This window comes from Pavona decussata, unplaced genomic scaffold, assembly GCF_977016875.1.
Source record: "Pavona decussata unplaced genomic scaffold, jaPavDecu1.1 SCAFFOLD_142, whole genome shotgun sequence".
Taxonomy (NCBI): Eukaryota; Metazoa; Cnidaria; class Anthozoa; order Scleractinia; family Agariciidae; genus Pavona; species Pavona decussata.
Window position 1 is genome coordinate 390,286 of NW_028145555.1, and position 13,522 is coordinate 403,807.

General features: G+C 38.3%; 1 protein-coding gene across 1 annotated transcript; it reads right to left on the reverse strand.

Moving 5' to 3' along the window:
• Positions 1–3,103: 3,103 nt before the first annotated feature.
• On the reverse strand, positions 3,104–13,284 carry LOC146466670 (uncharacterized). Its single transcript, XM_085126937.1, has 8 exons — positions 13,054–13,284; positions 12,003–12,305; positions 10,537–10,690; positions 9,674–9,858; positions 8,851–9,180; positions 7,252–7,569; positions 6,131–6,304; positions 3,104–4,688 (listed from the first exon to the last, which is right to left on the reverse strand). Exons 1-8 carry the CDS (start codon positions 13,136–13,138, stop codon positions 4,375–4,377), a joined length of 1,863 nt encoding a protein of 620 aa, XP_084983063.1. The 5' UTR covers positions 13,139–13,284; the 3' UTR covers positions 3,104–4,374.
• Positions 13,285–13,522: the final 238 nt, after the last annotated feature.

Consider the following 13,522-nt stretch of genomic DNA (forward strand, 5'->3'; position numbering starts at 1 on the left):
CAGAAACAATAAAGATTATTTTCATTTTGAGAACTCGCGTCTTACTCACCAGGAAGTAAGACATAGCTATTTATTTTTCTTCCGGTTAAAACTAATTTGGTTCAGTTCCTTCTAAAATTTCTGAGTATACCTTAACAAAATTTACCCTATTCAGTAATCATATCGTATTTGTCTTTTAACGTCAACCACTTTTTCGCCTCCAAACATTTTCTTGCTACGCATCACTAAGATGTGGCTCCGGTTCGTTACACAATTGATTTTTCCAACGGTACCCTGAGAGTAAACGATTTTAGGAGACTAAGCATTAGCTTCAGCAGTAAGCTCCAACAGTATCGATCCCAAGGCTCTTGACGACGTATAACTATTGTAGTTACATTTAGAACGTATCTCCTCTAACTAAGCTGCTAAAAATGTTCGAACGAGTTAATTATTTTCCAAGAACCGCGGTGACGTTTCAAGAAGGCAATCAAAAAAAGAAAAGGTGATTGGAAGTCCATTTCTGATCCATGAAGTAATAATAGGCAAATTCTCTCCAAAATCATTGAAGCAGATACACATGCTGCTCGCTTGACTGCTCAAATGACTCGTGTGGAAAAGAGTTTGTACGGATCAATACCTTTTCTTAATAGCAATGAATTACGACATAACATGTTTGGAATCGCTCAGCGAAACTTTCGCTCTCAAAACGGCAAATTGAACAAACTTTCCAATTTTGTTTTGAAAACATAAAGTACAGAAAGGAACTAAGCGCACAGCTTTGAAGCTCACACTTTAATAGTATTTTATACACAGACATAAGTAAAGTACAAACCATCAATTGCAACGAAACAGGATAATAGCGTGCAGCTCACCCCTCGTCAAAACCCTCGTAAGAAATTGATACCTGCAGTGACTCATATAAATGCATTGTTCGTCGTGGAAGACATTCTGCAGTGTTCTTTAAACTGCTGTACGCCAGTTTACAGGCACTTCACGCAAATAATAAGAGCCAATCATCCAAAATCCCAACAAGCATGAGGCTGGCCGGTTGGCTATTTATAACCGTGTCGCAGGAACTGAACTCGGAACAGCCGTGAAATAACTCCAGCTAAGAATTAGCGGCCCGTTTCTATGATGTTCCATAAACTTACCGAGACAATCTCGTAGACAGAGCCCTCAGGGTATTTGACCAGCGGTTGGCCTCTCGGTACGAGATTGTTACCAAGTAGGAAAACAATATATTCCCTTCAATACGACGTCCACATTTCAGACTATAGGTGGTTTGCATTGCCGCCATGTTGGTGTACTAAACAAAAGAAAATTTGTTCAGATAGTTTGCATAAAACTGGAAGTTAACTCCCAGAGGAAAAAAATCTTTTTGTTCCTGTACACCAACATGACCGCCATGACGTCACATGCAAACCATCAATACGTCACACCGCTTCCAGTTTTTATCAATGCACTCAGCTGTTAATTAAGAGCATATATATTTCCTGGCTCTATTGGTAATGTAGAAGTAAAGGTTTTGAAAAGAAAATAAGAACATTGAAAAAAATACGACGTCCTCACGTATGTACCTTGAACGCGTTTGTGTCATTTGGAAAATAATTCGATGCACACATAAAAACCCAAAGCGACCATTCAAATAGGATAAGGGAGTTAGTTTCTAAAGAAACTGCGGTACTGGGACTCTGGGGCCTTGGAAACGAACATTTGATTTTATCAAGGTGATCTGGCCACCGTAAAGAGCTTCGACCCGTGAGTTGACGTTAGGAGAGTTAGGCCTTCGTCAGAGCGAATCAAGGAGTTGTGGACTGTACATGGGTAATATAGTGAACATTTGGACTACGCTATTGGTGGCAGCATGGCAACGTGTCAGACAAAAATAAATCAGTTGAATGAAAAACGTTTGTTCATTCCGTGGAGAGTTAGAGTGCCGATTTGGAAGATGAATTTCTGCTCTAAACTTTTTCGGCCTTCTGTATTACTAAGAATCTCGTTTTCTGCCGCTAATTTTTGTCCTCCCCGAGAAGGAGTGGAAACGAACAGGAAGGAGAGGGGGAGAGGGAAGGAGAGGGAAAAATTTGGGGAGAGGGAGGGGAGGGAAGGGGAGGAGGGGGGGGGGGGGAGGGCGAGCTCATCTTCCTTAACAGCGGCTAGCAATCGAGGCTACTATTCAAAAGACCACTTAGTTTGCCTAATTATTAAGTTGGTGGCGTAGTCTATCGGTTGAAAGGACTGCCTTGTATTTCCTCAAGCGCAAGGTTCAAGAACTCTTCTGTGATCACTAGCCGAATATCTAAGATGTTATCGCTAGTTCTTAGCCTACCACTAGAGAGTGACGGATATAGCATTGTTTATGCTGTGCTAAATATATATTGTATCTAACGAGGCCATCATATTGTAATTAATACCAAATTTATACGGGACTGAATGACTCGTTTGTCCTGAGCTGTAAAAAAAAAAGAAACAAAACAATTCAGTAAAGATTCTTCAGGTTCAATTTAAGTGTCGCAATACCCTACGAACCTAAAACAGCCAATAGGCAGATGGAAAGCTATACTTTTCGTGAAATTGGCCCATGTACTAACAACATTGTGTATGCTAAGTTTGAAGATTTTATAACTTTTCTGTACGTTTTTATGAAAGTCCTGGGGCTAAGAACTGCCGACCACTTCAGGGCGTTTGGGGTAAGGGTGGGGAGGTAAAGGCAGCCGCTTTACTTTTAAGCGTTTAAGCGTTTGAACAAGAAAACAAAGTGAAGGTTGGCAACAAATGTACAATCTCTACAAAAACGGTATGTTTATTCACACTTTGAGTTCTATTATAAAACATCTACTGTAGATCCCACGTACTATTTCAGTAATAGTACTTTGAGCTGGCCATGGAGGACTGGAACGTTAGTGTTTGTCACAGAAAACTAACGTCCAGTTTCTCGTTATGTCTCTTTAATATATCTTTCACTCTAAATAAAGTGACGCCGTCACTGTACGAAGCCCCACTCTCCATTTCTATCAACAAGCCCCTTAGGGTAGAACCACTGATTAATATGTACTTAAGTTTTACATGATCATGATGTACTGTTAAATGTACGTTGGAGTAAAAGCATTTTATTGACCTCGCCATCTAGAAATCCTAATGAAGGAAAAGGAATCTAAGAAAATTGGCTAAGTTGATTCCTACCAATGCTTGAACTGGTTAGAACTCTTATACCATTTGTCGCGGATGCTCATGTCAAGATGAAGTGCACGAGAAGTGTACACACTCTATGCGTCAAAATCATAGCTTCTGCTATTAACAACTGTTACATAGTTATGTTTAATTGCACACGGGTTTCAGATTTCCTCCCGGCGTTGGAAAAAGATGGCGACGCCTTATCGCATGTCAATTGTAATTTTCTGTTGCTTTTGAAATCATACCAGCTAAATCATTATTGCACTGCAGATAGTGAAGGGGACTTTATTTTCGTTTTACTATCAATATGAATTAAAAGGCCAGCCACAAATGTTTTAGGTCGCTAAGTAAATAAGACTTTTTTTTGAAAAGATCGGTGAAGGAGAACAACGTTTTAGGTTAGCTACCACTAACTCTACAATGAATAAAAAACAACCATGTAAAATTAAAGTCCTAGATAGAAGTGTATTTAATCTTTTTACAACTGTCTGGCTAGTTATGTCCATTCAAATAAACTTCACACTTAACCACGCAAGGCACTTGATAAACACAAGAAAAGTGAAGGCAGGAGGGTCCCTCCCTCATACATTTCCCATTTAATTGTTGAGGTTATTTTTAGACTTTGAGCAACGCTAATTACATCAATTGATATATTTAACAGTTATCTAACTAAGCGGAGGTGGATGGTTATTCCCGGCTCGGTAAGTATCTGATGAAAATAAGTATTGGTGTATATCAAACTAGGGTTTAGCTAGCCCCACACAGTGAATATCACCCGGAGTTAAAGAAGCCAATCAGAACGGCATCCACTGGTTTTGTATGTAACATTCACATTGCCGCTTGATCTTCAAGATTTCAGCGAAGGAAAGTTGACGAAGCATGCGAGCAACGCCTAATCCGTGGAGGAATCACGATGATAATAATTTATAAATTAATTAAAAGAAATTTCCATTAAGGAGGAAGAGACTCTAGGCCGTTTATCTCTTTGTAGGCGGAAGGCAGAAAACCTTGTACCAGCTGGTTGCAAGCGTATAACATTTTCTTTTTTCAGGGTTATTCCAACGCCCAAAGTTATTAATTGTGCAGGTAAGCCACATAGATAAGAGTTTACTTCTTTTAGGCAGAGACTAAAGTTGCTTTATGGTACATCAGTCAGTACGTAGTTCATAGATATTGACCTAGAACAGCACATATTGTATATTATTTTATTTTATAAACCTCCTAGTTATAAGGGACGCCTTGCACGTTCAGAAGATGCCTTAGCTGTGCGATTTCTTGTTGTTGTTCATCAGTTTGATCATCTCCGTCTCCTTCTTCTCCTTCGCCACTGTCTGCGCTTCCACTTTCTCCGCTGTCTTCTTCATCCCCACTCTCCGGACTCCCCCCGCTGCTGTCTTCTCCGCTCTCCCCATTCAACTCGTTCCCAGACTGCTCCCGTCCAATACCATCATTTCCACTCTCCCCAGATCCGCTATCGAGACGCCTGTCTTCGCTGTCGCTACTTCCACTATCTTCATTTACGACATCAGTGCTACCTATAAATTTTAATTTATTGTCAAAGCTTAAAATTATCCATAAAAACTGAGTTGAATATCATTTCATGTTGACGTTATATCATTCAGTAAAGATAAAAAAAACAAAACAAAAAAAGAATTACACGCAGCATCCAATTTCCCGGTCTCAGCTACTATTTTTTTTTATATAGAAGAAGATTGGTGTGTTATGCGCTGAAAGGCAAACAATCATACACCTATTTGTGACTTGCCCGAATGCTCAGCTGTTTTGGATACATTTTACAGATTAATGGTACGAAAAAAAACAACATTGAGATCACGCTTTCTGAAGCACAAACACTTACAGCATCACAGACACCGTGCCTCAGTGTCTTGGTTTAAACCTCTGCATGATAATTGCAAAACACTATATTTACACCACGTCTAAAAATAAGGAAGATTATTTTTTTCGATGCTTTTGGTCTATCCTTAAAAATAAAATTCAAATTGAAACTAGTAAAGCTAAGGTGCAAGTCAAGCTGTAAAAATAATTTACTTGATACTGGTTAATTTCCCATATATTTTTTTTTGTTTGTTTGTTGTTGTTATTATTTTTTTTGTAGCTTTTAGAGTATCAACTCTTCGTTAATAGATAGTATGTTAGTAGTTAGTTGCATAAGAACTCTTATTGCATTATATTGTAAGTTAGTATTATGTAAGTAAGTATTGTAACTAACTAAGTATTATGTGGTAAAAACAATAAAAAAAAAATAAATAAAAAAAAGGGGGACTGGAAGAACAAATATTTGGGTTGATACAATAACTTAAACAACATGCAGAGTTTCGAGTGCTGAGGTTTGGAGCGCTGGCACTTCGTCAGAGCGAATTCACGAATCGGATTCTCCCTGACTCTAGAAGTAATAACGCACGAGACGTCAGCTCTCGAACATCTTGACGGGTGACCAAATTGCCTTACCAGCACAATTGTAAAATCCAAATATTAATTTTTCTTTCTTACCCTATCCTACTAATCCTTCATAATTTTCCTCGTAAACGTTTCATAAACACACTACTGTTAATTTTTATCTGCCTAGAGTAGAACCTGGCCACTTGCATTTGATATCGAATTGTCATGAAAGTTAATTAAGAAACTAATGAATTGGAATTTAAAAAAGTGAAAAGTTTCGTATATGATTTAAATTATCGGTTGGCAATGCGCGTTTTAACTGACCATGTAGGTAATTTTGCTTGGTTATTAAGGTCATTCTACTTCCATCACTTTACAATATAAAAATTATTAATGAAGGCTTCACCAGTTTAATCTATAGGTTAGAACTAGACTTGCATACATACTAGGGTGTTTCCAAAAAAACTCGTGGATTGTCTTTTTGTTGTTTTGGCGCCTTCTTTATTTACTTTAAATTTTGCTGTCTTTTTTGAAGGCCTAGAGTATAGGACAATTTGTCGAATAATCCTTAACATACCTTCCACGTAATTCTTTGTATCATTCCTCGTGCTTTCATCCTCTTCCTCTCTGCTAACGCCTTCAGCTTCTTCATTCTCTTCCGACTCAACATATTCCTCTTCCACGTTTTCTTCAAGGTTAGGATGGAATCTCTGTATCAATGGCATTATACCCTCTGGCTTGGGTTTTGGAGCTGCAAGACAGGATTGCCGTCCATGTAATTATTCAATAATCAGGTCCAACTAATATATATTCAATTGAATCTTCTAAAATGGCAGCTGAGTTACTTTTAGTTAACAACTCTTTCAAATAAATCAGTGATTTTGAAAAACGAAGTACATCCGCTTCATTATTTAGAGTTTTACAAGGTTTGCAGTGTAGCCGAAACACCTGTTTTCGTAAATTGTAACTCTAAGTGTTAAGACTGCGACAACGACGCCAACAAAAAGTCACTTAAAAATATGATCTAACGTTTTGTTGAAGTTCTTTTTTGAATTTCTTCGCGCCTTTTCCAACTCTTTGAACGTGTTAAATGCAGCCTGACCAGCCAAAAACTTTCTGCTAGGAACAGCGTTTAAGTTAAGAAAGAAAGAAAGAAAAATTCACCCTCGTATGCCCATTTTCACAAAAAACTTTCAGTTTGGCCGTTTGACGCTGCTTTTGTGCAGAGGAAAGGAACAAAATGAGCCACAATTTATACCGCACGTTCAGTGCTCGTTAAATCTTTTTGTCGTTAAAATGTAAAAAAAGAAAGTAACTTGTTTACCCACAGAGCACCAAAGCATCTCTAAGAACTCATTCAAAGGTAACCGTGCGTTCCAGGTGGAATTGAAATTCGAAAATGTTGGTTTGTAGAGGAAGAAAAACGGGAGAACCGGGAGAAAAACACTTGGAGCAAGGACGAGAACCAACAACAAACTCAAACCACATATGACGCCGAGTCCGGGAATCGAACCCGGGCCCCGTTAGTGGGAGGCGATTGCTCCCACCAATGCACTATCCCTGCTCGAACTGTCTTGTGACACTCTTGTTGCCGTCGCAGTCGTAGCTTCTTAAGGTCCCTGATTATGTATCACAGAAGTCTTAACGTAGTTTACCTGTAGCCGAAGGAAAGTGTATTTTATTTTACTAATACATTACCAAAGCTTATATCTCCTCTCTTCACATAAGCCACTGTTGGGTTCGTATGATGAGTCTCAACAGGAGCGTCTTTGGGTTCACACCACTGCGCATTTGTGCAAAATACTGAGTAGCATTTTCCCGCCATCATCATGGCAACGTGACATTTACTGTTAGAACAGCAGCGTTTTATACATGACGTAATATCCTTCACGCCCTTGTGGTGAGTCAGCTGACCAGACAGCATACCAGCCTTGAGGACCGTTTTGTTTCTTATCTCGCCATCCAATTGGCAGATCTGTTCTTTTTGTTGTTCTGTTGACATTACGGGCGTGCCATCTGGAAGAGATGTGATTAGGCTCTTAACCAAGTACAAATCCTTTGATATGAAAATACAAATAAAATATACAATTCCACTCGATGACCCCTTGACAAGGCTATATAGAGGGTAACAGTGAACTAAACTCATTATAATCGCCCTAAAGTAGACTAATAAACTATGCATACACAAGTAATTAACCACGGAGAGAAGGTAACGAATATTATTGCATTATTTTGCTCTGTATTTATATCTTCTAAATCCGATCGTTGAATTCCCATCAATACAAACTCTTATAATTTATGGAAGCGAGTAACATGAATTCTCACGCCAGAAACTTTGCAAGACTGTAATCGAATCAGTGATATAAAGCAGGGATACTTATATCTTCTGGTTTTCTCGTTTCCTCTCTTTTGTAAGTTTTTCTCTTTTATCTTAAAAGCTGTAAAGGGCACATAATTAATTTACCTATATTTTTGCCGTTCTCCATTTTCCCCCGAGTAGTTCTTAGCCTTGTCGTCTTATAATCGTTATAATTATTATATAATGGATAAATATAGTCGTTGTAGTTATTAGTAATGGAGAAATATAATCGTTGTAATTATTATATAATGGAGAAATATAATCATTGTAATTATTATGAAATGGAGAAATGAGGAAAAATGGAATAAAATAAAAAAAAAAAGATATAAAACAGGGAGTTGAATATATATAAACAATAGCCTCCATTTGACCCGAAAATATGCTTAGATATTTGTCCGCGGACATGATCTATTCCGAGAAGCGAACAGTTTTCCGAGAGCGAAGCTCGAGGAAAACTGTGAGCTTCGAGGAGCAGATAATGTCCAAGGACAAATATCTGAGCATATTTTTAAAGCCAAATGGAGGCTATTGTGGTTATTATCCTTCAAATATTTTTCGCAACAAGTAGAAACGAGCTTGAGTATTTAAACATTTCGTTTAAGAACAGTTTACCCTCAAAAACGTTTAGAGCGTATGTTGTTTTCTGATACTGCTTTATCGACCAGCAGGTTTATCTCTCTTTCTGTCACAAAAGCAAACTGTTCCCCCATCTTTACATTAATTTTAATTGTCAACAAGACGCGCCTTGAAGTTTTTGAAATTGGGGAATATCATCGGATATTCCCCAGTTTTAGCTGGGGTATATTCGGTCACGTGAGGTGTTTAGACCAATCGTGCGGAAGCGAAAATATTTGATGGATTATAAAACACAATATAATATAACTCATGCATATATATAACATTACTCATGCATACGTTTAGTGCATTTAAACGCTTACCGTCTCTAAGCCTCACGCCAAACTTTCGCTTTACTATGTATTGAATTGATCTTTCAAAAGTGCCGTTAGTACGCCTTGCTTCCTCATCCGGGATAGTACGGCAGCTTCTCTCGCTGTTACACCTTACAAGAAAACATGAACGGCCAAACATGTAGGCCAGATCACAGGAAGGGTCCTCACAGCATAGTCTGGTGCATATATGGGGGTTCGCTACTCGGCCCACGTCTGTGAAGCGCCCTGCGTCTGGGCCATCCAAAAGAACGGACTTTGTGTAGAGTTTGCTCTGAATACATTGTAAATGGTGAGGTGATTGGCCTGACGGGATTTTCACTAAAGAGTGAAGAGTGTAATAAAGGACAATATTTAATCAATGCCACTCATTGTTAACCTTTGGTAGGTTTACAATTAGTTATCTTCATTAAAATGCTAACTTCAAGACCCAAAATTTCATTTTCTGAAAACGAAACAAGTTTCACGATCGATCTAAACCTGTAACTTGTGTTTAAAGGAGCAGTTTCACTGCAGATTGTGACATTAACATGTTAACAGCTACATCGCTAGTACACAGAAACTAGTATTAATTATCTGTGGCTGTGAATGACAGGGTGTCTATTTTGAAAAGTTTTTCCTATGTATCTATGAGAAATCATTGAAAAACTGATCATAGTTTAAATTGTTTCTTATACACCGAGAGCAATTTGACGTTAGGAAGAGCTACCTTCATATGGTTCTTATATCATGCAAGTAATGACTAACTCTCATTGTTCTGAGCCGACTAGGCAGTGCGCTAACTTCGGGTTTGCTGTTGTTTATCGTAACTTACCAACTTTCTTGCCCTTTTCGTACAGCCATGGTGCCACAAAAGCCATTTTCTGTTTAAAAGCATGATCAGCGTTCCGCGCTGGCAGCGCTTGACATCTCTCTTCTGAGTAACATTTCACCAGGTAACAGCGATCAGATATCATGAAGGCCAGGTCACATGGCTGAACTTTAGACTCACAGCAGTACCTGATATAAGAAACAATGATTTCATTTTCGCGATATTTGAAGGACTTGTTTGGCACTGAAAATACTTCAAATGACTTGGCACAGTAGTGCCTTATACCAAGAGCTATTATAAAAGCAATTTCAAAAAAGACTTCTAATCCGTCTTTAAAGCTATGCATCAGCCCATTACAGCAATGCCCACCCCCTCCCCCCGGACATTAGTGAAGCATTTGATTACGCTGTAGTCTCGGGAGTCCAGTGATTGCACATTTGGAGCACTGACACCCTTGTGGTTTTGGCCTTGCATGTTGCAGATGCCCATGGGTTCGTGGTCGGGTTGGTCTCTTCATTACTTTGTTTCCCCGCACAGGGCACTGATCATATACACATGCTAATTTGCGCCATACAAATATTAATTATTAATATTCTCCACATTGTCTCTCTTCAGCCAGGTGTATAAATGGGTACTGGAAACATACTGATGGGGGTAAACCCTACGATAGACTAGCATCTAGGGGATAAGTAGCAAATAAACTAAAACAGACATCACAATAACGCGCCCTCCTGGACACGAGTCGGGATAAAAACAATTTTTCCCATCACGACACAGAGACTGGGTTTATTTCCGGCAGTGTGGCCCACTTTCGCTTATTGTGCAACTTTACCTACATTTCTACTGTAAATTATTTTTTGAATTACCTGATGCAAGTTTTAATACTCTTTACTTTGCCAATATCAGTGAACTTTCCAGCTTTTAATCCACCCATCAGCTTGACGTTATACATGATCTCGTTGTGCGGACATTTCGCTTGAGGGTCGTAGCTATTAGGATTGTCGTTAACTGGAGCTTTGGCTGCAAAAAGTGATAATAAATGAATAAATAAATAAATGATATCAGAACGGAAAGATAGTTTCAATCTTGAGAGTGATGTATTATTCAATAATGACACAGGCAAACTCGGAAAAAGAAATTCCTAGTGCTCCTATCAGGTGTCGATCCTAAGACCTTCCGATTACTAGTTCGGATGCTGTACCACTGAGCTACAGGAGACTCCTGGGAGCTAGGGCCATTAAACTAGGTTCAAGGGACAAACATTCTGCACACTGGTAGGATTGCAATGTCAATGAGTAGCATATGTGCAATGAAAGGAAATGTGATGGGATATAGAAGGGCACAATCGACGAAAGCAGCTTGATTCCAGACATGGGCATGGACAAGATTATTGGAATTAATGGCACCGTTAGAGTGGTGTTCAATTGAGGGTCGTCTAACCATGCTTAGGTAATAACTCTCACTGATACACAACAACGATATACAACTGCAACAGAGCTGCAGGAGACGGATACTAGTAAATTGCTTTAAGTGCAGGAAAACTTGTGCAAACGAGTTGCTATGGGCAGTTTGACCATTAATTTGTTGATAAAGTGACGCGATTTTGGTTAGTTTGCTTTATTTGTATTTTTGTTTTATTGTTTATTTAATCGACTATAGTTGCAGGGAAGCAATACCCAAACCAATCGCGAAATTTCGTCAAATCTCACAGGTGCATTAAACAAGAAAATATTTCTTTCTTTTTAGTACTTTAGGGCCCCCAACGAAACATTTCGTTGGATATTTGTTCATATGGCCTTGATCACCTCAGCTTCGAATTTACTTGTTATGTAAATCTAAAGTTTTCTTCGGTAAAATGGCAGCTCAAACTTTCGTAACACTGGAAAACTAATTCCTTTCGTTTTCGGATGGATACCGTTTGTCGTTAAAAACGCGAAAAAAAAAAAGCAAAAACAAAAACCAATTTGGGGAATAACGTTCCATTCTTCTGCAAATTAAATTTTAGGCTGAAGGAACCGAGCCTGCGATCAAACTGAATTAGCTTACACAAAATTAAATGATCTGGAAACCGACAGGAGACAACATTTTGAATAGTTTAGTTAAATGTTCTCGTTGGGTGCCTCTTAGTATTTTTTTTGGTCTGTCTGTTTTTGTTTTGCAGTTAGGGGCGGGCATGTTTGTTTGCTGCAGGTTTTCATTCCGTAATCCTTGCTTTGTTTTGTTTTTTTACCGGACGGTTGTTACCAGTTTGAGGGTGCGTTCTACGGTTTTGAATTCGCATAACGGTTAGTTTTGCTAAGCTTTTACACTTTTAAACAGTCTGGACACTTACTTAACAATCCTGTTCCTTTTGTTGTCATGTGTGCAACCTGCATGTCAATATCTTCATCATCTGCTGGAATAGACTCGCAGACTGAGTCATTTAAACACCGCACACTGAAACATTTCGTCCCGTGCATCATAGCTACGTCACAGTTCTTGGAATTGCAACACAAATGCATACACTCTTGCATGTTTTTCACAGGCCCCTGATCGCGGAAAATTCCGGCATATTGTCCTCCTCGTAATGTCACATTATACTCGATATCTTCTTGTCCGCAGTTGTATTCTTCGAGAATGGTGTGACCAAAGGTTACTGAGAATTAAATTGTGAAAAGAAACAAGTATTAGACTCTAAAGTTGGGAATATTTTTGCATTCATACCAGAGATCATTGTCCTAGAACGATGGAAACAAAGAATAATCTATAAATAGAAACCTCCCATTGGTCAATCAAGATCAATGCTATACGCGTCGTTTTAATGATCAACACGTTAGTATAAGCTTATCTGGACTTCTTGTAATTCAAAGTTGACGTGAGATAAAACATCTTTTATTTTCGGAAGATTTTCTCTGCACATATTAATGAATCATATTTATCAAAATCCTTCGAAAATTTTACTCTAGGAGTGAGACCAACTAGAACTCGGCGGAATTACAAGAAAAAAAAAACCGACAAAAGCATTACTTCCACCGTAAGTTCTCCTTTTTAATGACAATAACCCTTTTTTTATTAAACGAAACTGGAAATGTATCTTTTTTTAGTCAATTAAACTTAGTTGAATTGAAACTTGAGAAGAGTGGTTAGTATCTTGATATATTCAATAAGGCTGTTGTTTTTATGTTCAGGCTTGATCGAACAACTGACACTTTTTGAAACGGGTGGTGAAAATCATTGTATTACGATGCATTTCATTTTCTAGTGCGACAATCCTAGAGTTTTCATTTAAGAAACAGAATTTGCGGTGTGTGTTGTTATTGAAGGCAAAATTCGTGTATTTTTTAAAATAAATTGCTTATTAGGCCCAAACGATACGCTAAAATTCTGACGAAAATTTCACTCACCTGTTGCCAAAGTTACAAATATGGCGGAAACAAAGAGCAACTTTTCCCGTCGTCTTCTTGGTGAACAACAAAGACTGTCAAACATGGCTATTTACTTACATAGAACGCCACTACGTAAGAAATGAAATATAATATTTCGTTTACTAAAGATAAACTAAATATTAGAAGAATTGTTTTGGTGAAGATAGCCAGTGACGGTAAAAAGCTTATGTTGTTTGATGACTTCACAGCGGAACAACGCAACCTGTCATTCCAGTACAAGGAGCCAATCAGAGGGCGAGTTTTGTCGGTCGCGATCATAACCTCACTTTTAATACAACATAGAGTAAAAACTGTCTCAAAAAACATGTTGTATGTCAAGACAATGAATGCACTTCACCTGTTGCACGTAGTTTCAAATTTGTGATGTTCATCTCTAGTCTTGTCTGCTCTGCTGACAACATCAGCAGTGTTTCATCCATTAAAATTA